This window comes from Xenopus laevis, chromosome 2L, assembly GCF_017654675.1.
Source record: "Xenopus laevis strain J_2021 chromosome 2L, Xenopus_laevis_v10.1, whole genome shotgun sequence".
In the NCBI taxonomy this organism is placed as follows: Eukaryota; Metazoa; Chordata; class Amphibia; order Anura; family Pipidae; genus Xenopus; species Xenopus laevis.
In genome coordinates this window covers 32,441,785-32,456,519 of record NC_054373.1, presented here as the reverse complement: position 1 = coordinate 32,456,519, position 14,735 = coordinate 32,441,785, and the positions used below count along the sequence as shown (strand labels likewise).

Genomic DNA, 14,735 nt, shown 5'->3' with positions numbered 1-14,735 from the left:
CCAAATTCGAATTTGCATATGCATATTAGGAGCGGGGAGGGAAATCTCGTGACTTTTTGTCACAAAACAAGAAAGTTTGCCTTTTGCAAATTAGGATTTGGTTTGGTATTCGGACGAATCTTTTGAGAAGGTTTGGGGTTTTGACCGAATGGATTCGGTGCATACCTAAAGTTCCAGAACTGGTTCCTGTAAGAAAGCTGAAACGTTAGACAACCTGCAACTTCTGTGAAATACAGATATATTACCAGTGGCAACATTGATCGTTCAGCTGACTACATGCTAATGTTTTTAAATGTTAATCTAACATAAAGAGACACTTTGGGGCACATTCACTATTGGTTGAATATCGATGAATTAACCCTCGATATTCGACTATTGAAGTTAAATCCTTCGACTTCGAATATCGAAGTCAAAGGATTTAGCGCTATTCGATCGAACGATCAAAGGAATAATCGTTCGATCGAACGATTAAATCCTTCGAATCGAACAATTTTAAGGATTTTAATTCATCGATCAAACGATTTTCCTTCGATCAGAAATTGTCTAGAAAGCCTAAAGGGACCTTCCTCATAGGCTAACATTGATGCTCGGTAGGTTTTAGGTGGCGAAGTAGGTGGTCGAAGTTTTTTTTAAAGAGACAGTACTTCGACTATCGAATGGTCAAATAGTCGAACAATTTTTAGTTCGAATCGAATAGTCGAAGGTCGAAGTAGCCAAAAAAAAGAAGTATTTTTATTTTTTATTCTATTCCTTCACTTGAGCTAAGTAAATGTGCTCCCAAATGTTAGATTTATAAAAGATTTTATGGGGGGCCCTGACCACCAATACTTTTTATTTTTTATTAACATGTGGGAGCCCTAGCCACCAATATTTTTTTTGTTTTTTTACTGTGTGGTGGGGAGGGCGGACCTGTAGGTGGAGCTTGCGGTGGGCGCAGCCCAGGGGGCCCAGGAAATTTTGTCGTACGGGGCCCTGCGATTTCTGATGGCGGTCCTGCAGTAACAAAATTAATGAGGGAGGACCCTGGTGCAATCGCAACCCCAGTAGTTGTAGTGCCCTTTGTCTGCAACATCAGTGAAATATTAAAGATGATCATACCTTAGTGATGCTTGCGGTCTGCACAGAATTTTGAAGGTTACCAGATACTCTGCTTCCACATTTTCCAGCATTTACAATTATTATAACCATCTTTTTCATTTAAAGGAGAAGGAAAGGCTAAAACTAAGTAAGCCTTATCAGAAAGCTCTACCTAAATATACCAGTAAACCCTCAAAGTAATGCTGCTCTGAGTCAAAAGAAACACAGTATTTCTTTCCTTGTATTGCGTACACATGGGCTTCTGTATCAGACTTCCTGCCTTCAGCTTAAACCTCCTTGCCCCGGGCGTGAGCATGCTCAGTTTGCTCCTCTTCCCCCCATCCCTGCTGTAATCTGAGCCCTAAACTATAAGTGAGCAGGGAGAGACTCCTCAAAAAAACAGACAGGAAGTGATGTCACACCAAGCTAATACTGCAGCTGCTATCCTAAACAAACAGAGAGCTTCTAGACTAGATCACTAGAGCTTTTTACTCAGGTATGGTAAAACATTCTACAGAATAAATATAGCATTGTAGCTTGCACTATTGCAGCTTATCTATTGGCAATAAAATGCCTCCGTAGCTTTCCTCCTCCGAGTTCATAATATGGATAAGGATATGTTTTACCTCTGTATCTCAGGTTCATAGTAGTAAGTAAGTAGTAGGTGTTTTATGTGTGCTGGTGGGGAACCATCCCCTTCTTTGATACCCAGTGCATTGTGTCTTATAAAACAATAGCAAATTGTTCATTTGTTACTGTACTTCTATCTGCTCGCCATGACAATGGTGCAAAGAGAAGTCGAGATCCAGCTCCTGTCCAGCATGTGCATGGGGTGACATCACTCATTGTCTCTCTATGGACCCTTCTATCAATATATGGCATTTGTATCTGCTGTTCATGACAACTTTAACACTTGGGGGCATGTTTACTAACATTGGAGATAAATATATGGAGAGATTTCTGGAGATGTTGCCCATAGCAACCAATCAGATCTTTTCTTTTGTTCTCTGAGTTATAGGTGGCCGTTTAAATCTAATTGCTGATTGGTTGCCATGGGCAACATCTCCAGAAATCTCTCCATATATTTATCTCCTTGATTTGGATTTTCATTGTTGTGGATTACAGCTGCTATAACTATATTAACAGAACAGTTCACCTTCTTTTGCTTGTGTGCCAGGCTTATATACCTCATGGTCCTTAGTGGGTGCTAAGAGCTGCTGTTTATGGGAAAACATTTTTTTCCAAAATGAATCAGTTAATAGTGCTGCTCCAGCAGAATTCTGCACTGAAATCCATTTCTCAATAGAATGAAGAGATTTTTTTTATATTTTATTTTGAAATTTGACATGGGGCTTGACATATTGTCATTTTCCCAGCTGCCCCCAGTCATGTGACTTGTGCTGTGATAAACGTCAGTCACTCCTTGCTGCAACCTAACAACAGAACAATGCAAAGGTAACCAGATAGCAGATCCCTAACACAAGATAACAGCTGCCTGGTAGATCGAAGGGGATGGACACACATGTGGTTTTTCAGCACGTTTATGACGAGGTCTGCTCCACGGTTTTTAAAAATGCCGACCACTGTGTAAATACGCTTAAGGTTTCAAGCTTAGGCAGTGGTACATTCTGATAGTGTATTTACGCGGTGGTCAGCTTTTTATAAAAACTGTGCCAAAAAACCACGTGTGTGTGTCCAGGGCCTAAGAACAGCACTCCATAGTAAAATCCAGGTCCCACTGCGACACATTCAGTTACATTGAGTAGGAGAAACAACAGCCTGCCAGAAAGCAGTTCCATTTTAAAGTGCTGGCTCTTTCTAAAAGCACATGACCAGGCAAAACGACCTGAGATGGCTGCCTACACATTAATATTATAAATTAAAAGAAAAATACACTTGCTGGTTCAGGATTGACATTTTATACAGTAGAGTGAATTATTTGCAGTGTAAACTTTGTAATTTAGAAATAAAAACTACATATAAAAATCATGACCGAATCCCTTGGGCTCCACCCCATCTTTCCCTGGACCCTCTCACAAACACAAGTCTGAGGTTAGACTAGTAAAACCAGGTGCGTGTGACGTTACTCAGTGGCTGTTTCTGTTTCAAGGCCAGATTTGCTCAACGCTGAATGGCATAGTCACATTTTAGTGGATGGCATGAGCCATAATTAGAGAAACATGATAGCTATCTTCTCCAGTGATCTGCGGATGTTTGTGGCATTTTATATTCATTGGTTCTGACAGGAGTTGAGTTGCCACCTAGTAACCAATGTCCCGCATAGCTGTCTTGTTGACTTGTGGGGCTGTGGTTAGAGTTTGCTGCCTGCCAGCCTATCCTTTTTACGTGGAAGAACAACTCTCTATATAGCTTAGTGCTGCAAAATAGAATCTTAAAGTGGCATGTTAACCAAATGCCTCCAGCCTAATTTCACGATGTGGCACATCCACATTTAGAAATGAAAACCTTGCTAAATAAAGCAAGCTGTCTCTGTTCTCCATGCTTCCCACTAAATACATGTTATTAAAAATAAACATACTAGAATAACTGCAATACTTGCCTTTTTTTCTAGTATGTGGATTCCTACATTCCTCAGCTTTGCGTATATGGCTATTAATATTCACCTGTTTGTATGATGCGGACATTACATTGTCACTGTGATTGACCAAATCCGCCACTGACAAAATTCTGAGTTTATCCTGATGGGGGGGATTGGCATGAGATTGTGTCCATTACCGATACTTCTCCTAACTGAGGACATAACCAGCATTCAGAGTGACCTTTCAATAGTCTTAGGGACATACATACTGGCCTTAATGGGTTCATTTAACCAGATATATTTATAAATGTATTAAATGTTAAGGGAACAGTAACATCAAAAAATAAGTGTTTTAAAGTAATGAAAATATCATGTACTGTTGCCCTGCACTGTAGTGATGTGCGGGTTGGGATTTCCCCGACCCTAACCCGCCCTCCCTTAGCCCGCGCCGGCCCGCATTTGCGCTTCCGGCTTGCTTTTATAGACACTATGACATCACAAAAGGGGTGGGGCGAGTAAGCGCAATGTCTCTAAAAAAAACTAACTGGAAGCCGGCATTTGGAGATGCATGCAAGGTCGGCCAGAACCGTGGGTAAACCCACGGGTCCCACAGGTATCAGACCGGCCCGCACATCACTACTGCTGCACTGGTAAAATGGATGTGTTTGCTTCAGAAACACTACTAAAGTTCATATAAATAAGCTGCTGTGTAGCAATGGTGGAAATTGAAAAAAGTCTATATGGCACAGGTTAAATAGTGGATAACAGATAACACCATTATGTTCTACAGAGCTTATCTGCTGTGTAACCTGAACCTTTTCTCCTTTGAATGGCTGCCCCCATTGCTACACAGCAGCTTATGTATATAAACAATAGTAGTGTTTCTGAAGCAAACACATCAGTTTTGCCAACACTGCATTTTATTTGTAGTACTTTAAAACACTTTTATTTTTTGACGTCATGTTACTGTTCCTTTAATGTACTACCCTTTTGGTAGTTTATTTTGGCTACTCATTTCAATAATGTAATAAATCATTTTTATTTTCTTTTGTAGGTCTGATTTCTTCCGGAACTTTGTAGATTCATGTCTCCAGAAAATCCCTCAAGACCGACCAACATCGGATGAGCTGCTGAAGGTTGGTATAATAAGTATTGTGACAACTAAGGAGAACTGTTTGATAATCCACTTTGTTTACATATTTGAAGGCGTGAATCATTACTGTTAGAGACCAGTAAATGCTTTCTGCTGATTGTTCTAGGTGAATAGACCTGTAGCAAACTTTGCCCTTTTTATTATATAACCTCATATTTTTTTTTTTTTATTCTTTATAGTATATTATTTTTAACAAACATATAAAACATATCACAATAACAATTAAAACAGATACATAGAGTTGCCGCACCACATTAACCTGTTTTAGTTTACATACAGGAATTATATAAACTAGGGATGCACTGAATCCAGGATTCGGCAAGGATTCGGCAAATCCTAATTTGCATATGCAGAAAACAAGGAAGTAAAAAAATTTTCCCCTTCCCAAGCCTAATTCGCATATGCAAATTAGGGTTTGGATTCGGTATTTGGCTGAATCTTTCGCAAAGGATTCATGGGGTTCGGCCGAATCCAAAATAGTGGATTTGGTGCATCCCTAATATAAACCTAGTACCATTTATACCACTAAAATAACTAGGGATGCACCAATTATTTTAGATTCGGCTGAACCCCTGAATCCTTCTCGAAAGATTCGGCCGAATTCCGAATCCTATTTTGCATATGCAAATTAGGGGTGGGAAGGGGAAAACTGTTTTTGCTTCCTTGTATTGTGACATAAAGTCACGTGATTTCCCTCCCCGCCCCTAATTTGCAAATGCAAATTCAGATTTGGTTCGGCTGGGCAGAAGAATTCAGCCGAATCCGAATCCTGCTGAAAAAGGCCGAATCCCGAATACAATCCTGGATTCGGTGCATCCCTAAAAATAACCAAGTTGTTCTCTACCACACATCATCTACTTTTCCTTTCCGCTTCCTTTTACTTATTAATATTACTGGGTAGCATCCATCCAGGTAGTCCAGATCCTAGCAAATGTATCCAATTTTCCTCTGGCTTCATAGGTAAGTGTAATAACTGATAACATCTTTTTTACTAAATTCAACCACTGGAAAACAGTAGGTGGATTCGATTCCACCCAATTCATTACAATAACTTTTTAGCATAAAATAACAATGTTCTACACAATTTACAAGTTCTACTTTGAGGCACAATTTCCTCCATAATGCCAAGCTGGCAAAATTCTGTTGAAATAATGTGGGGGATTGCAAAGTTGTCATTCGCAGTTTTCATAAATCCTTTTCAAAATTTATCTCCAGGCATGTCCACAACATGTGAAACAAATCAGCCTAAGGAAATTGACACCGGGGTCATGCTGACGATCTACCCGGATTTATTTTACTTCGTTTAGCTGGAGTATAATAGAGCTGATGCAAGGAAGCTTGGGGTCTATGTTACATGTTAAGATTCAGAGCCTCCCATTGATTCCTTCGGGAAGCTTCTCAAGTCACACGACTTGTGATTAAGGTTTACAGTTGGTTATTGCAATAGGACAGTTACCCACAATGTGCTCAGTGTTGTCAGGCATAAATGTAAATGAATCTGCTCAAAAGACAAGGTTAACTGGCCCTCATGAAATGTAGGCTATAGGCACAAACAGCTGTAGGCTCTGCTGCTGTCAGCCTTCGTATTTTGCAGGCTGAGAGACGTGGATCCACTCCGTGCCCCATCTCAATTGATTCAAATTAGATTTACCTGTGCGCGCTTACATGTAGAGGAGTGGAAGAAGGGGTCAGCCCAGACACACAGAGTGGATTGTGTGATGAAAATGCTTACTTACGCGCAGGGCAGCCATCAGGGGGAGACAGGGGGGAGAGTTGTAGGGGGCCCCGAGGGTAAGGGGGGCCCGATCAAGCCGCACTTTCTTGATTAGCCGGGCCCTCCTGCTTTCTGAGAGCTGCTGACTTCGGGAAGGCAGGGTGGGAGCACAAGGGGAGGTATCTTCTGTCCATTACTTCCCCTTATTGGTCACTGAGTTTAAGTCCAGGGTGAGCTTCTCAGGGATTGGATAGCTGAGGTTTGAACTTCTCCTCCAGCTCATCCAATCACCATGCAGCTTTACCAGGACTTGAAATTCTGTGACCAATAAGGGAAGAAAATGTTGTCACTGGAAGAAGATGCAGCCACCTGTGCTCCCCTCCTCCCTTCTGTAGTTGGCAGCTCACTGACAGCAGGTGGGCCACACTAATGAAGTAAGTGTAACATTGCAGGGCCCTGCTAAAGGTAACCCTTTGTGGTCCCTGTTGTGTGGTGGGGCCCTGGGCACCACATTTTTTTTTAAACCTCTGGGGGGGGGCAAGTTTTTATTACATGGACATTTAAGGGGGGCCCGGCCACCAATTTTCTTATAACGTGGGGGGGGCCTGGCCACCATTTTTTCCCCATGTGGGGTCCTAGCCACCAATATTTTTTAATGGGGGGCCCTGACCACAAATGTTTTTTTCACTGGGGGGGGTCCTGACCAGCAATATTTTTTTTATTAACATGTGGGAACAATAGCCACCAATGTGTTTTTTTTTGTTTTTTGTTTTTTTTTTAGTGTGTGGTGGGGTTGGACCTGTGGGGTGGGGAGGACGGACTTGTAGGTGGGGCTTTTAGGTGGGTGCAGCCCGGGGGCCCAGGAAATGTTTTCTTATGGGGCCCTGAGATTTCTGATGACGGCCCTGCTCACGCGATCTACAGGCCAAGAATCAACCTCGTGTGGCATTAGCCTTAAACTCACTAAAAGACCACTGTGTATACCAGTAGTTTTTATTGGTGGCCAAAAGCTTCCACCCTCCAGCTACAGCGACTGAGGCAGCATATAATCAACCATGTGACTTGGGATAGTGTTTTACAGACATTACTAAGATTGAAATTAGATACCACCGCAGTTTTTCTCCATCTGTGTGTTGTTGTTTAAAAAAGAAAAAGTGCATCGTACCATCTCTAATTAACTGTGGTAAAAGTAAGCCAAGACACTGACATTTCTTTACTTTTTAAATATTTAGAATTTTAATACCTGCTAAATTTTAGGAGATGTGTGGTTCCATTGGTGAATCACTAAAATATTGCTTTACTACATCATCATGTTTAGTGTAAAAATAAAAACTGGGTAAATAGATAGGCTGTGCAAAATAAAAAATATTTCTGATATAGTTAGGTAGCCAAAAATGTAATGTATAAAGGCTGGAGTGACTGGGTGTCTAACATAATAGAACAGAATACAACTTCCTGCTTTGCAGCTCTCTAACTCTGAGTTAGTCAGCGACTTTAAGGGGGGCCACATGGGACATATCTGTTCAGTGAGTTTGCAATTGATCCTTCGCATTCAGCTCAGATTCAAAAGCAACAGTTATGACAAACAGTTACTGCCTGGTAACCAATCAGTGGAAACCAAAAGAGCTGAAAAAGCAGGAAGTTGGATTCTGGCTATTATATTAGACATCCAGTCACTCCAACCTTTATAGATTAGATTTTTGGCTAACTAACTATATTAGAAACATTATTTATTTTGCACAGCCTATCTATTTACCCAGTTTTTATTTTTACACTGAACAATTCCTTTAAGCAAAGCTATTTATGTATGTGAATCACACTGCCACCTTGTGGTTGAGCCATCAGGTGTTATATATTCATAGTTCCACGTGTAAATTATCCACACACATCTACGTTAGAGTGTCAGTATCAGAGCATCGTTTATTTTTCTTTTAAAGGGACTGAAACACAAGTTGCTCATTTACACATGTTCATACCAGAGCATCATTTTAGCAGTTATAAAGGAAATTGGCCATTATTTCAGCTGCATTTACTTCTAAAGGGGTGGTAATAATGAAATCTAAACAAATGATTTGAGTACATCCATTAAACCTTTTCGTAAACGTCCAGTTTCTTCTTGGTACGACAATTAATCACTAGATATGCTGCAATTTATGTACATGGTGCACAGAAAGGCACTGATTCGGTACCAAAGTGAACCAAAACAACTAAATCAAGGTCCATTGACTTTACAGAACATGTTTGTCCTTCTGGAACGGCCAGAAACTGTTTTAATTGACCTGATCCAGAGGACGAAGGATGCCGTGAGAGAGCTGGATAATCTACAGTACCGTAAAATGAAGAAGCTGCTTTTCCAAGAGGCTCACAATGGGCCAGCTGTGGAAACACACGAGGAGGAAGAGGTATATATAGAATCCATTGACCTGTATCTTAAAGGAAAAATATCAGCTTTTGTTTTATGTGTGACCGTGACCCCAGCCACTGGGATGAAGTATGTATGGTGTGAGCTTAGAACTGAACTCACTGTTACTATTTTTCCAAATCCATTGTATGAAACCTTGGAGAACAGTTCCATCTGCCTTTATTTATATGGTGTTCTGGTCATCTCCAATGAACACCAATGTGTTGTTTGTGTTGTGTGATGCCAAGAAAGGCATTTTCATGTATTTCATTTTAGTGCTTGATCCTTTTATTAATATCAGTTTCCATGTCCGAAAGTACGTTTCTTCTCTGGGTTTTCTTTTTTTGAGTCAGACCACGAACAGGATTCTCTCTTAAAGGAAAACGGAATAAAGCAGTATTTTACATATGGGCTGCTTTTTTGCAAAGTATTTTTTTGCAATGTTCAGGTGTGTAGTTTACCTTTTAAATGTTATCATTTGCGTGGCCCTTACATTTACGTTTTTTATTTTATTTTCAGGAACAAGAACATGGAGTTGGCCGAACGGGAACAGTAAACAGCATTGGTAGTAATCAGTCCATTCCTAGCATGTCCATCAGTGCCAGTAGCCAAAGCAGTAGTGTGACTAGTCTTCCAGATGCCTCTGATGACAAGAGCGAGCTGGACATGATGGAGGGCGACCATACTGTGATGTCAAATATCTCTGTCATTCATTTAAAACCAGTGAGTGTGCAAATCTCGGTTCTGAATTCTATCGGCGTACTATTTTAATTTGATAATGGTTGGTGTTTATTACAGATACAGGATCCCGCTTATTCAACATGCAGTATCTACCCAACTCTTTCCCTGAATGTTTCTTAGTTATTGTTTTCTTCTCTTAACAGACATTCAATTTAATTTACTTACTCTGGGTGGGAGCTCAAGTGCAGAGGCTCAAAGCAGCTTAAGAGGGTACCCCTTTGTGAAAACTTAAGAGAAGTTTCTCCCCCAGGGTTGCTGGTCTTTGTACTGAAAGCCAGATCAGCTTTCTGATCAGCTTGCAGAGAGCAGCTTCATGAAGTACAGCTCAGCCATGTTCTTACTGCCTCCTTACATGACTCTCTCGATCCTCTTGTATTGAGAATTCTGTAACACAGTCTGCACTCATTCCACATACTTCAGTTCAACTGTCCAATGCATAAATAGCTGAAACCTGACCATGTATGATATAATACTAATGGCAAACACAGATTGGTTGATTCTCTTTGCACCAGTGACCTATGCTACATAGCTAAAGAGGTTGCGGGTAAAATATTGGCGTATCTAGATTACAAATCATGTAAAAAAGATTTACCCACTAAATGCCAAACATTGTTATTAACATTCTAAAGCACTGTACAGTAGCAAACATACAGATTACATACAGCACTGCTCACTATAGAAGGTAGATAGGGCCCTTCTCAGTATAGTTTACACTCAAAGTGGGTTTGAGATACAAGGTATGAATTCCAGTTGAGCAGAAATATGGCTAAATCCATCATTATTTATAGATTATTTGGCTCAATTTTATGAGTTCTTAATATAACTATTCTGCCATATGTCATTTTTGTTTCCTTTGGAAATTTTGCTTGCTGTGTGACACTTTAAAATACTTTTTCCTTTGTTCAACATTATGTGAAGGAAGAAGAAAACTACCCCGAGGAACCAGAGCCTAGAACGCGACCTTCAGAACCACATTCTCCTCCCCAAGTTTCCCGTCACAAGTCTCATTATCGGAACCGTGAGCACTTTGCCACCATACGCACAGCCTCCCTGGTAAGTACCTGCAAATGAATGCAAGCGGGGCCTTACTACAAGGACTCTTCCAGAAATGGCAAGCACTTTTTTTTTTTTTTTTTTATAAATAATTGTTTGTGTGACTTTTTTAAGTGGTTACTCTTCATTTATTTACTCATTTCATTTAGATACGTTTCCTGACCGGGGACATATTTAATAATGTATGTTTGGCCTTCTGTGTAGGTGACGAGGCAAATTCAGGAACATGAGCAAGACTCGGAACTCCGCGAACAGATGTCCGGCTACAAACGCATGAGGCGGCAACATCAAAAGCAGCTGATGGCACTGGAGAACAAGCTGAAGGCCGAGATGGATGAGCATCGTCTCCGGCTTGATAAAGACCTTGAAACCCAACGGAATAACTTTTCAGCAGAAATGGAAAAACTTGTTAAGAAACACCAGGCAGCTATGGAGAAAGAGGTGGGGCTTTTTTTGTCCTGCTTTTGGAAACTTGGATAAAAAAGATCTGAACATTCATAATATAGTGCCTTGCATTTTAAAGTTAGTCATTTAAAACAAGTGCATATAAGCAGCTTCATGGCAGATACCTCTGCATGCTAAACAAAAACCTATGAAGATCCTTGCTATGGATGGTGCGATTTTTGGCTGGTCACATGATCATATCATGTTCATTATATACAAATGAAGTTGGCCCTATATAAAAAACATTGAATATAGCCAGGTAGTCCTGTCAAGTCTGTTCTAAACAAATAGATCTTCTATGTCTAGGTGTGTAGCTCTGTTAAGTATGTGTTGGCTCTATTTGAAGACGGTTATACTGCCCTATGGTATACCCAAACCGTCCGAAGACCAGCATAGCTGACAGTTCAAGCTCATATTTTAGGCCGTGAGTGAGATATTTGTGGGGCCCTACTGGGCGCAGTGATACAATCCATGACCCTTGTACTGATATTATCATTTGGCATCAGGGCAGCCATCAGGGGGGGGGACAGGGAGGAGAGTTGTAGGGGGCCCGAGGGTAAGGAGGGCCCGGCCACGCCACACTTACTTGATTAGCCAGGCCCCCCATCTTTCTGAGAGCTGCTGACTTTGGGAAGGCGTGGATGTTTTAGGGGGCCCTGGCCACCAATTTTCTTATAATGTGTGGGGGGGGCCCTGGCCAATAATTTTGGCCACCAATTTTTTTTTCTCATGTGGGGTCCTAGCCACCAATATTTTTTAATGGGGGGGGGCCCTGGCCACAAATGTTTTTTTTTTTTATGGGGGGCCCTGACCACCAATATCTTTTTATTTTTTATTAACATGTGGGAACCCTAGCCACAAATATTTTTTTCGTTTTATTATGTGTGGTGGGGTGGGGAGGGCGGACCTGTAGGTGGGGCTTGCGGTGGGCGCAGCCCAGGGGGCCCAGGAAATTTTGTCATATGGGGCCCTGTGTTTTCTGATGGCGGTCCTGTTTGGTATTCGCAGGAACTCTGGTGAAAATCTGGTAAAAATATTATTACAGACTCTGTTACTTATTCTTACAGTTAAAGTCAATAGCCAATGACGAAAAGAAATTCCAGCAGCATATTCAGGCACAACAGAAAAAAGAGCTTAACAACTTTCTGGAATCACAAAAGCGGGAATATAAACTGCGCAAAGAACAGCTGAAAGAGGTAAGTCTGCTTGTGAAATTTATACTTGCTCTGCTTCCATAGTGGATGGGAATATCCCACATTAATATTGTAATTGTGATTTCTGAATTGCAGCAATTCATTCATGCTGATATTGTGGCTGGAAATGCTCAAGAACAGTTTTATTGACGCTGGATATTCCTGCCAGTCTGTGTGCATGCAGTAGTTAGTCTTTAAAATGCATGATATAGACTAATACTGAAAATATTGTTCGTTATTCTTTTATCTTCTTTTTTGGGGCCAGTTCTTATGGTGCTTGAACTGTGTGCAGCACTTATTGCTTCTGTATAGTTGGGGAAAGTAAATACTGCAACTATCCAGCTTTTTTTTGAAGTATGCAGATTAACATGCCCACATTGTACCAGTAATACCAGTTCACACCATGTCCAGTAAACTCAATCTACATGTTAGAATACAGAAATTAGCAGAAATACACGTAACTGTAGATTGCTGCATTTCTAAATCTCGTGTATCTATTTTGTTTAAAGGACACCGTTTACCCAGTTGCTAGTCCTTTGGTTTACCTGGCTCTGTATTTTACCTGCACTAGTCCAGCATTTTTTTTTTATTGTCCCTGCCTTTCGATATCATTTGTGTTTACATTTAATTGTTTTGTTTTTCCTCCATAGGAGCTAAATGAAAACCAGAGTACGCCAAAGAAAGAGAAGCAGGAATGGCTTTCCAAACAGAAAGAGAATTTCCAGCATTTTCAGGCCGAAGAGGAAGCGAATCTTTTGCGTCGTCAGAGACAGTATCTAGATTTGGAGTGTCGCCGCTTTAAAAGACGAATGCTCCTGAATCGACATAATTCCGAGCAGGACCTGGTTAGGGAGGTATACCGCCTTTTCCGTTGCTTTTAGAAAACAGGTTTTGTTACAAAAAAACAAAGACTCCCCTATTAACATACTGTATGTGGAAATACCTTTAGGGTAATGCATAAACATGGAGGTTTGTCCTAGCCCTATAAGCCACAGCAGTGGATTTCATGTTTGCTTTTATTATACATACTACATTAGATGATTTAAAGGGTTTAAGCAGACTTTGCCTGTACTTATTCATAATGTCATTACAATTAAAGTAATTGTTCACCTTTGAGATAACTTTTACTATGATGTAGAGAGTGATATTCTGAGACAATTTGTGGTTTATAAGTTATTTAGCTTTTAATTAAGTAGCTCTTTACTTTAAATCTTAAGCAATCTGGTAACTATGGTCCAAATAACCTTAGCAACCATGCATTGATTTGAATAAGAGACTGGCATTTAAATAGGAGAGGCCTGAATAGAAGGATCAGTAATAAAATGTAACAATTCATTTGTAGCCTTACAGAGCATTTGTTTTTTTTAGAAGGGAGTCAGCGACGCCCATTTGAAAGCTGCAAAGAGTCAAAGGAAAAAACAAATAACTAAAAAAAATAATTAATGAAAACCTATTGAAAAGTTGCTTAGAACTGGCTGGACTATAACATAATAAAAGTTACCTTAAAAGTGAACCAGCTCTTTAAGGCTTTGCAGTCATGTTAAAGCATTGTATCGTTACAGATGCAACTGTATATGGTTTAAGTATAACTCCACAATTAAAAATAATTACATTTAGGTTCTATAAGTAAATGTCCCTTTAGTTTAACTGTAAAAAAACCCATTATATTACTATTCATTTTTGTTTTAGGAGTTAAATAAAAGGCAAACCCAGAAAGATTTGGAACACGCCATGCTTCTGCGACAGCACGAATCCATGCAGGAGCTTGAGTTTCGCCATCTCAATACTATTCAAAAGATGCGCTGTGAGCTTATAAAGTTACAACACCAGACTGAACTCACAAACCAGCTAGAATACAACAAGAGACGGGAGCGGGAATTAAGGCGTAAGCATGTTATGGAGGTCCGACAACAACCGAAGAGTTTAAAGGTACCTTGCCTTGCTTAAAGGGCATGTAAAGTCTAAAATGGAATAAGGCTAGAAATGCTGTATTTTGTATACTAAATATAAACATGCACTTACTGCACCACAAGCCTAATCAAACAAATAATTTATGCTTTCAAAGTTGGCTACAGGGGGTCACCATCTTGTAACTTTGTTAAACATCTTTGCAAGACTAAGACTGTGCACATGCTCAGTGTGGTCTGGGCTGCTTAGGGATCATCATAAACAAAGCTGCTTGAGTTCTGCATGGCTGGGAAGTAAGACGGGTGCTCCACCTGCTGTTCATAAGTATGATTGTTTCCCTGCTCAGCAGTTAGGGACCATCTGACAATTCCTATCCACAGCAGTAAATGAAGGGAGAATTTCACTGCATACAGTCAGGTTTCTTATAAAAACGGTACACATTTTTTTAATTAAAGTATATTGGAGATGGGTTTCTTTTTCATTAAAGACAGTAAAAATGGGATTTTATTTTT

The 14,735-nt window shown here is 40.3% G+C and overlaps 1 protein-coding gene across 2 annotated transcripts in view; it reads left to right on the top strand.

Moving 5' to 3' along the window:
• The window catches only part of taok1.L (TAO kinase 1 L homeolog), a 44,152-nt gene that overhangs the window by 25,025 nt on the left and 4,392 nt on the right, over positions 1-14,735 (top strand). For both annotated transcript variants that reach the window (XM_018242449.2, NM_001091105.1), the window contains 8 exon segments: positions 4,671-4,752; positions 8,718-8,885; positions 9,404-9,607; positions 10,544-10,678; positions 10,883-11,119; positions 12,190-12,318; positions 12,966-13,169; positions 14,005-14,244. In XM_018242449.2, the coding sequence (XP_018097938.1) occupies positions 4,671-4,752; positions 8,718-8,885; positions 9,404-9,607; positions 10,544-10,678; positions 10,883-11,119; positions 12,190-12,318; positions 12,966-13,169; positions 14,005-14,244 (1,399 nt within the window).